The sequence below is a fragment of the Balaenoptera physalus genome (assembly GCF_965194825.1).
Source record: "Balaenoptera physalus genome assembly, chromosome: 12".
Taxonomy (NCBI): Eukaryota; Metazoa; Chordata; class Mammalia; order Artiodactyla; family Balaenopteridae; genus Balaenoptera; species Balaenoptera physalus.
In genome coordinates this window covers 69,769,833-69,780,422 of record NC_138897.1, presented here as the reverse complement: position 1 = coordinate 69,780,422, position 10,590 = coordinate 69,769,833, and the positions used below count along the sequence as shown (strand labels likewise).

At 43.9% G+C, this 10,590-nt stretch overlaps 1 protein-coding gene across 7 annotated transcripts in view; it reads right to left on the bottom strand.

Moving 5' to 3' along the window:
* Positions 1 to 1,894: 1,894 nt before the first annotated feature.
* The window catches only part of HIRA (histone cell cycle regulator), a 76,472-nt gene continuing 67,776 nt past the window's right edge, over positions 1,895 to 10,590 (bottom strand). For 4 of the 7 annotated variants that reach the window (XM_082417115.1, XM_082417116.1, XM_082417117.1 and 1 more), the window contains one exon: positions 1,897 to 2,816. In XM_082417115.1, coding sequence (XP_082273241.1) covers positions 2,700 to 2,816 — 117 coding nt within the window. In that variant the 3' untranslated portion in view covers positions 1,897 to 2,699. Of the gene's footprint in view, positions 2,817 to 10,590 lie in introns of all 7 variants that reach the window. The other 3 variants (XM_082417113.1, XM_082417112.1, XM_082417114.1) reach the window with 3 other exon arrangements.

Genomic DNA, 10,590 nt, shown 5'->3' with positions numbered 1-10,590 from the left:
TTTCTGCAATGTCTAATCTGTCATTAATCCTATTCCACACATTTTTCAACTCCATGTTACAGGTTTTCATCTCTAGAAGTTTGATTGCAACTTCCTTGTTACGGTCTTCTATGTCTCCACTTAAGTTTTTTGAACATAAGGAATAGTGTTATATTGAATGTTTTAATGTCTTTCTCTGCTAATTCTAATATCCGTGTAACTTCTGGGCCAATTTTGACTGATCAGTAAGATTGCTTATTCTCATTTTGCATTGTGTTCCTGCTTCTTTGTATGCCTGGTGTGGATGCCAGACACTGTAAACTTTACCTTGTTGGATGTTGGGTACCTCTGTATTCTTATAAATTCTCTTGAACTTTGGTTTGCAATGTAATTAATTACTTGGAAACAATTTGATCCTTTCGGGTCTTGCTTTATTTTCTGTTAGATGGATCTGGATCAGTGCTCTAATTATTCTCCAAAACTGAGGCAAGACTTCCTGAGTACTCTTCTATCCCAAGCCTGTGAGTTATGAGTTTTTCTAGTCCTGTTGGTAGGAACAGGTACTATTCCCAGCCCTGGGTGACAACTAGACAATTTTCACCCTAATCCTTTCAGATGGTTCTTTGCCTGGCCTCAGCCGTTTCCTCATCACACAAGCACTGATCAGTATGCAGCTGAATATGCAAAGGCACTCCCTCTGCTGAGCTCCAGGGTTCTCTCTCCATGGAGCTCCCTCCTCTCTGGGATTCTGTCCTGAAAACTCTAGCTGCCTTGGTCTTCCTGGGCTCTCAGCTTCATGTCTTCAACTCTTCTGCTGGGCTCTACCTCAGCTTCCCCTCACTTTGCTGCAGCCTGGAAACTCTCTCTCCAGGTAGGAAGCTGGGGCAGTCACAGGGCTCATCTTCTTTGTTTTCCATCTCCCAGGGATCACTGTCCTTTGTTTTCTGATATCGAGTGCCTTGAGACCATTGTTTCATGTATTTTGACTGGTTCCTTTGGTTGTTTCAGGCAGAAGGGTCAATTTGGTCCCTGTCAATCCATCTTGGCTGGAAGCAGAAGTTTCCAACCAGTCTTTCTGCTGCTTGTCTCCTCTCCTGTCCAAATAATAGTGTATAAACACACTGATTGTCAAAGTTTTCTTCACGGGAACATGTGCTCAGTGCTATGACTTTGCCTCTGTGATCCCAGTTGGTCCTCACAAACATGCACGTTTTCTTAACCTCACCTCCCTTTGACAGCTAAAAAGTGAGGCCCACGTTTTTCCTGGTTTGGATCCCAGGCAGGCCTGTCAGTTCCGAGGCTGCGTGCATCCTGGGGCTCCAGAGTTCTCAATGCCTGTGCAGCATCTCTGGCTCCTCATTCCTCAGAGAAAAGCTCACACTTGTAGCCTGGCTTCTGGGTGTCCATGCCCAGATGCAGTGTATGTGCTGGCTCTGTTGGGCATGCACGTGTGCCTGGTTCTCATGCAGCCACGTGACTTCTGAGTGAGACAGGCAATGGGATGGCCACCTGGCAGGGAGGTGCCAAGGAGGTCCAGGACCCAGGGGAGAAGGTGCTTGGCCCTTACCAGGCGTGAGGATTCCGTGATTCTGGCTGTCTCTTCTCCTGTGGGTCAGCATCGGGACCACTTTCTAAGGAAATCCCAGCTTCCAGATAATTCTTCAGAAAACTCAAGTCTGTATTTATGGATTTCCTTACATGATTTCCTTGGTGCCCAGCACAATCAGGGACCCAGAGCACAGCACAGACAGCACCAAGGACCTCTCCACCTGGCTTGGGAGAAGACAGGTGCATGGTGGCCAGCCCCCTCGCCCAGCTCAGCCTGAGATGCTGCACGACCAGGGAAGTGACTCCACATCGTGAAATGACTTTTTGCATGGAGGGGCTGGGGGATCAGATGACATCAAAGGCGAGGGATTCACAGTGCAGGGGAGGGAGGTGGAAGTTAGAAGGAAAAGGCAGGGGAAGTCAGGACCATCTGGTATCCAATGCATGTTCATTTATTTTACACTTACAAAAGAAATCGCCCACCCTCTGCCCCATCCCCCCCAAAAGTCTCTTTTTACAAACATTTAAAAATTAAAACTAAATGAAGATAGACAAGTTAATTTCAGTACAATTATTTTTCAATGTAGCTGTCATAATTAGAGTTTAAATTTCCTACAAGTGACCAATGTCCAAGTGACTTATAGGGAAATCCTGATTATTGGCCAAAAGGAAAATTCCATATTACAAGTTAGCAAATTCTAGTACAAAAATAGTCCATGTGTTGGAATAGGCTTTCTTTTTACATAGGTCTCAGGTCAGTCTACTGACTGCATAATACGCTAACATCTCACGGTTCTCTCTTTCACAAATGGCTCATTCGTCATAGCTGGAGCAGCACGGTTCCTATAGTAGCAGGGCTAGTGCCCACCTGGGGACCGTGCTGGAGATGGCAGGCCTGGGCTGCCTCACTGGCCCCAGGGCAGTTGGGCAGAGCCCCAGCTCCGCACCGGGGTCCTGGAGGGAGGAACGAGTTGCAGGCAGAGCCACTCCCCCTGAGGGAGAAACAGGCCCAGGACACAGGGGAAGTGTGCCCAGGGGCTGGGCCGGTACTGGTGCAGGACAGCCCACCTCCTGCCAGTGTCTCCTCATCCTGTAGCCCAGCGAGATAAGAGGCCGACCTGCGTGTCCTCAGCGGCGAGAGTGTGGCCCTGCCCTTGCTGCGGCTGGGCAGGCTACTTGTCCCTCAAGATGTCGAGCTGTTCCTGACACTCGGTGAAGAGGCGCTGGAAGCGGAGGTTCTGCCCGATGACTGGCAGCAGCTCCTTCAGCAGGTCCCTCTTCCGCAGACCCTGCGGATACAGGAGCGACAGCTGAGTGCAACTGACAGTGAGGAGAGCTAGACTGTGGGGGTTTCCCTGGCCCAACAAAGACCCTTGTGCCCATCTGCCCCATGGGCACCCCCTGGAGAAACCACAGATGGATGAGAACAATTTCTCTGTATGCTGGGAGGCCTGGGACAGCTAAAAAGCTGAGCTTGGGCACGTGGGGTGGAGTGGCAGGGCCCAGGGAGGGACACAGTTCAAGGGTGGGTACCAGGTAGGTTCTGCTCTTCCGTGTCCCCTAAGTCTGCTGGCACAGTCACCGCTGGCCTCTGATTGCACTGGTTAGTGGCCAGAGTAGCCTGACCTTCCAGAGCAGGATGGAAGTAAGGCTACCAGGGCAGAGGGCCAGGCAGACGGCTATCCTGGAGGGGCCACTCCCTTATGTGGATGTGCTCCAGGGACTTGAGGTCAAGGCCAGGGGCGAGGAGGTGCCTGGGTGGCAGTGACTGGCCTTGGTTTTATAGTCCTGGAGTCTCTGCCCTCAGCTCTTGCCTATGCCTCCTCCACCCTGGGTGGCACCATGTCTGCCTGGACCCTCCTGCAACATGCACTGCCACGCAGGGTCTCCACCGCATAGACCCTTGAGGAGCACGGCTGCTGCAAAGGGAAAACCACCAGCTGATAGCACTGACCACTGGAAGAGAAGGGCCAATATGTTAAAACAAGTGTGGTAACAAGATGATGAATTATAGAAAAGAACCAAGTGTAGATACCAAGTTTGAGCAACACAGTGGTTGAAGGAGATGGGATTAGCAGGAGACTGGACACTGCTGAAGACCAAGTCAGAGTGAGGTCAGATGGAGGAGCAGCCCACACTCAGCAGGGAGGCAGGCAGAGGGGAAACTGTAAGAGGAGAAACTGTACTGTTGCCTACAAAGGCAGGTGGAGCGCAGCAGATAGGCCCAACATCCACATAATGGATCCCACAGGAGACAGAGAAAGAAGAGAGAAGGAAATATTTAAAGAAATAATATGGGTATTTTTCACATAATTAAACAACAACGAATGGCCTTAGGTTGAAAGGTTCCACTGAGTGCTGATCAAGTAATATATGGGAAAACTGATAACCAGACACATTAGAATGAAATATACAGAATTTTCAGATATGAAAGACAGAAAATTTCTGAAAATTTCTAAAGTACAAGAACATATTACCTACAAAGGAAGACCTACCAAGATTCACAATAAAGTGTTTTTTTTTTTTTTTTTTGGCTGTGCTGCGTGGCCAAAAAAAAAAAAGATGGTAACTCATGACCAAGTAGGGTTTATCCTGGAAATCAAGGAGAATTTAATGTTAGAAAACTTAGAACTAGAAAATAGGAAATAAAAAGATTATTTGAGATGACTTCATTGTTTAATTCACATAGAAAATGCAAAACAATTAATGGACAAATTAATAATAATAATAGAAAGATGGCTGGTGATTAATATACCAAAGTCAAATGCATATGTACAGCAGCAATGAATAATCAGAAAACATAAAACAACTTATCACTTAGAATAGCCACAATTAAAAAATATCTAAGAATAATTCTAAAAAAAGATGCATATGGCCTATGTGTTGAAAATTAAAAAACTTTACTGGAAGGCATTAAAGAAAACCTAAATGAATGGAGAGTACTGATGGGAACAGTAGCATAGTACAGATATCAGGACGGAGGCTGCAAAAGGCAGTGGTGAGCACTGTGGCATGTGAAAGCTGCAGGGGAACTGCAGACCCCTGGGAACCTGGGGTCAAGAGATATAGGTAGAATACAACAGAATGTCTAAGGTTGTGGAAAGAAGCAGGAGCGAAACTTTTAGGGAAATTAAAAAATTTAAAAGCAGTCTTGTATAGCGTAAGTGGAAATACAGCACATGTTGTAAATGGATTAAACTCCTTAATCAAAAAATGGATAAAAGAACAGGATCCAACTATATGCTGCTTACAAGGAACTCACTTAGATCTAAAGGAGGATATACACAGGTTGAAAATGAAAGAATCAAAAAGATATCCCATGTAAATAATAAGCAAAATAGAAAAGAGATGGCTATACTAATAATAGACAAAATAGACTTTATGTCAAAAATTGTTATAAGACACAGGACACTGTATAATGATAAAAGGGTCAGCTGACCAAGAAGATGTAACAGTTATAAACATATACCCACCAAACATCAGAGTTCCTAAATACATGGTGCAAACATTATCTGAATTGAAAGGAGAAATCAGACAGTCCTACAATTTGCAGAAGACTTCGATATCCTATTTTCAATAATGGATAGAACAAGCAGACAGAAGATCAATAAGAAATAGAGGACCTGAAAAGCAGTATAGACCAACTGGACCTAAAGGACACATATGCAGAACACTCCACCCAACAAGAGCAGAATATACATTTTTCTCAAGTGCATGTGGAACATTCACCAGGACAGACCACATATTAGGCTACAAAACAAGTCCCAATAAGCTTAAAAAGACTGAATCATAAAAGTGTCTTTTCCAATCACAATGGAATGAAACTAGAAATCAACAGCAGAAGAAAAACTGGAACACACACAAATATGTGGAAATTAACACACTTACAATCAATGATTCAAAGAAGAAATTACAAGGGAAAGTTAAAAATATCTAGGGACAATGAAAATGAAAACACAACATACTGGAATGCAGCAAAAGCACTGGCTAGAGAGAAATTTATAGCTATAAGAATCTACAAAGAAAGATTCACAAATCAAATCAATAACACAACATTCCATTTAACAAAACTAGAAAAATAAAAGCAAACTAAACCCAAAACAAGAAGAAGAAAATCATACATATCAGAAAATCAGTAAAATGGAGAACAGAAAAACTACAGAGAAAATAATAAAACCAAAAATGAATTCCTTGAAAAGATCATCAAAATTGACAAGCATTTAGCTACATGGACAAGAAAAACAGAAGACTCAAATAATGAAAATCAGAAGTGAAATAGGGACATTGCAACTGATGCCACAAAAATAAAAGGAGTATAAATAAGAGAATACTATGAACAACTGTACACCAACAAATCGGATGACCGAGATAAAATGGACAACTTCCTAGAAATACACAGCTTACCAAGACTGAATCATGAAGAAATAGCAAATGTGAACAGACCTATAAGTAACAAGGAGATTGAATCAGTAATCAAAAACCTCCCAACAAAGAAAAGCCCAGGACTGACCAGATGGCTTCACTGGTGAATTTTACCAAAAATTTAAAGAATAATGAACAACAATCCTCCACATACTCTCTCAAAAAACTGAAGAGAAGAGAACATGTTTAGATTCATTGTATGAGACCAGCATTATCCTGATATGAAAGCCAGACAAGGACACTACAAGGAAAGAAAACAGTCCAATGTCCCTTGTGAATACTGATGAGTCCTGAACAAAATACTAGTGCAGTGGTCCCCAACCTTTTTGGTACCAGGGACCAGTTTCGTGGAAGACAATTTTTCCACAGACTGGGGGTCAAGGTGGGAGATGGTTCAGGCGGTAATGCGAGCAATGGTTCAGGAAATAATGTGAGTGATGGGGGGATGGTTCAGGTGGTAATGCAAGTGCTGCGGGAGATGGTTCAGGAAGTAATGTGGGTGATGGGGGGGATGGTTCAGGTGGTAATGCAAGCAATTGTTCAGGAAGTAATGCGAGTGGTGGGGGGGGCATGGTTCAGGCGGTAATGCAAGTGATGTGGGAGATGGTTCAGGTGGTAATGCAAGTGATGGGGGGATGCTTCAGGGGGTAATGTGAGTGATGGGGGCGATGGTTCAGGCAGTAATGCAAGTGATGCAGGAGGTGGTTCAGGCAGTAATGGGAGTGATGGGAGGGATGGTTCAGGCAGCAATGCAAGCAATGGTTCAGGAAGGTAATGGGAGTGATGGGGGGATTGTTCAGGCAGTAATGTAAGTGATGGGGGAGATGGTTCAGGTGGTAATGCAAGTGATGGGGGGGATGCTTCAGGGGGTAATGTGAGTGATGGGGGCGATGGTTCAGGCAGTAATGCAAGTGACGCAGGAGGTGGTTCAGGCAGTAATGGGAGTGATGGGAGGGATGGTTCAGGCGGCAATGCAAGCAATGGTTCAGGAAGGTAATGGGAGTGATGGGGGGATTGTTCAGGCAGTAATGTAAGTGATGGGGGAGATGGTTCAGGCGGTAATGCGAATGATGGGGGGGATGGTTTAGGTGGTAATGCAAGCAACGGTTCAGGTGGTAATGGGAGTGATGGGGGGATGGTTCAGGCAGTAATGCCAGCGATGGTTCAGGAAGTAATGTGAGCAATGGGGAGTGATGGGGAGCAGCAGATGAAGCTTCACCCGCTTGCCTGCCACTCATCTCCTGCTGTGCAACCTGGTTCCTAATAGGCTGTGGACTGGTACCGGTACTGGTACTAGTGAACAGAATTTAACAGCAAATGGAAAGGATTATATACTATGACTAAGTGTGATTTACTCCCGGAATGCAAGGGTGGTTTAAGAAACTAAAATCAATCAATGTAATACACCACATTAATAGAATGAAGAAAAAAAAATCCCAGAAGATCATCTCAATTGATGCAGAAAAAGCATTTGACAAAATTCAACACCTCTTCACTACTAAAACAATCAATAAACTGGTAATAGAAGGAAACTATCTCAATAAAATTAAGGCCATATATGAAAAGCCCACAGCTAGCATCATACTCAGTGTTAAAAGATTGAAAGCTTTTGCTCTAAGGTCAGGAACAAGGCAAGAATGTCCCACTTTCACTTCTATTCAACATAATACTAAAAAGTCCTAGCCAGAACAATGAGGCAAGAAAAAGAAATAAAAGACACCCAAATCTGAAAGGAAGAAGTAAACTTATTCGTTTGCAGACAAGATAATCTTATATGTAGAAAACCCTAAAGATTCTGGAAAAAAACCCGTTAGAACTAATAAATGAATACAGCAAGTGTGCAGAACATGAAATCAACACACAAAAATCAGCTGCGTTTTTATATACTGACAACCAACAATCTGGAAAAGAAATTAAGAAAACAATTCCAGCTGCAATAAGCTCCAAAAGAACAAAATACTTAGGAATAAACTTAACCAAGGAGGCGAAAGACTAGTATACTGAAAACTACAAAATGTTGCTGAAAGAAATTAAAGAAGATATAAATAAACGGAAAGACATCCCATGTTCATGGATTAGAAGACTTATTAATATGGTTAAGATGTCAATAATACCAAAAGCAATCTATAGATTTAATGCACTCCCTATCAATATCCTACCGGCATGTTTCACAGAAATAGAAAAATCCATCCTACAATTCTTATGGAATCCCAAGGGACCCCAAATAGCCATATGAATCTTGAAAAGGATGATGTAAGGTGGCAGTCTCATACTTCCTGATTTCAAAACTTATTTCAAAACTACTGTACCTTTTAATTTTTGAGGTATGTGACTACATTATCATTCAAAATAAATTTAAAATTAAAAAAACCTGAAAAACGCAATTTAAAAAAATGAAAGGGAATGAAATAAACTGCTATAAGCAAAGCAAAACATTCTGTCTGCCTGTGGCACCAGGGGCAAATTATCAGACAGAGGATGTGCCCTCTGGCCGGAAGGCTGGTGTGGCTGGTATCAATACCAACAGCCACCAGTACCACCTCCCAGCCTGGGTTCTCAGAAATGGATGGTGCTGCCCACTGTTTCAGGCACCAGCCTGGACACAGCTCATCACCACTTCTCAGGTCAGTGTCACAGGTCCTACAGTGAAGATCTTGGCGGACGGAAGCTTCCCAAGAGCAGGGTCCGGCTGGGGATTCAGAGGCTGGCAGCCACGCACGCACCCGAAGGACGGCTGCTTAGTGCCCAACCCTCTGCTTACTGTCTCCCTCCTGTACACAATGAGCCGTGATCTTTGAGGGAAAGAAATCTGGATTTTGGGGGTCCCCTGAGATGCGCTGGCAGCTCATATCACAAATTTTCCCAAAATATAAAGAATTCCTACAAACCAATAAGAAAAACAAATGACACCAACATATTTCAACAGGAAATACAAGTGGCTCTTAAATCTAGAGTCAGCATTACTCGTTGGCAGCACTCTCCATCCCCAGCTCCATTTCCCAGCCATCTTGAGGACCAGTTTCACTTGAATGGCCAATTCTCACCATGAGAGTGTTCACAAAGAAACTCAACAAGAAGGCAGAGGGCTCATACTCAATTCACCCCCTCTGCTCCCCATATCAAGATGAAGAGACAGTAAGGAGCTCAATATAAAAAAAAAACAAACAACCCAATTAAAAAATGGGCGGAAGGGCTTCCCTGGTGGCGCAGTGGTTAAGGATCCGCCTGCCAATGCAGGGGACACGGGTTCGAGCCCTAGTCTGGGAAGATCCCACATGCTGCTGAGCAACTAAGCCCGTGCACCACAACTACTGAGCCTACATGCTACAACTACTGAAGCCCACGTGCCTAGAGCCTGTGCTCTGCAATGAGAGAAGCCACTACACTGAGAAGCCTGCACACCGCAATGAAGAGTAGCCCCCGCTCACCGCAACTACAGAAAGCCCGTGCATAGCAATGAAGACCCAATGTAGCCAAAAAAAAAAAAAAAAAAAAAAAAAAAGGGCGGAAGATCTAAATAGACATTTCACCAAAGAAGACATACAGATGGCCAAGAGGCACATGAAAAGATGCTCAACATCACTTAATTATTAGTGAAATGCAAATCAAAACTACAATGAGGCATCACCTCATGCCAGTCAGAATGGCCATTATCAAAAAATCTAGAAACAATAAATGCTGGAAAGGGTATGGTGAAAAGGGAACCCTCCTGCATTGTTGGTGGGAATGTAAATTGATACAGCCACCATGGAGAACAGTATGGAGGTTCCTTAAAAAACTAAACATAGAACTACCATATGACCCAGCAATCCCACTACTGGGCATATACCCTGAGAAAACCATAATTCAAAAAGAGACATGTACCACAATGTTCATTGCAGCACTATTTACAATAGCCAGGACATGGAAGCAACCTAAATGCCCACTGACAGATGAATGGATAAAGAAGATGTGTCACATATATAGATGGAATATTACTCAGCCATACAAAGAAATGAAATTGAGTTATTTGTAGTAAGATGGATGGACCTAGAGTCTGTCATACAGAGTGAAGTAAGTCAGAAAGAGAAAAACAAATACCGTATGCTAACGCATATATATGGAATCTAAAAAAAGAAAAAAATGGTACTGATGAACGTAGTGACAAGCCAGGAATAAAGATGCAGACATAGAGAATGGACTTGAGGACACAGGGCGGGGAGGGGAAGCTGGGGTGAAGTGAGACTAGCATCGACATATATACACTACCAAATGTAAAACAGATAGCTAGTGGGAAGCAGCGGCATAGTACAGGGAGATCAGTTTGGTGCTTTGTGACCACCTAGAGGGATGGGATCGGGAGGGTGGGAGGGAGGCTCAAGAGGGAGGGGATATGGGGATATATGTATACATATAGCTGATTCACTTTGTTGTACAACACAAACTAACACAGTATTGTGAAGCAATTATACTCCAATAAAGATGTATTAAAAAAAAAAAGCATAAATTCAGAAGAGCGCTGAGGCCAGAAGGGGATGTGGCAGACAGCAGGAGTTAGCTCTGTCCAGACCTGCTCCAAGACTTCCCTGCCATAGTCTTCACAGCTTGCCTTCCTGGCCTCCCTCCCAAAGGGGGTGCCCAAGTGGTCTGCTGGCTGCTGTG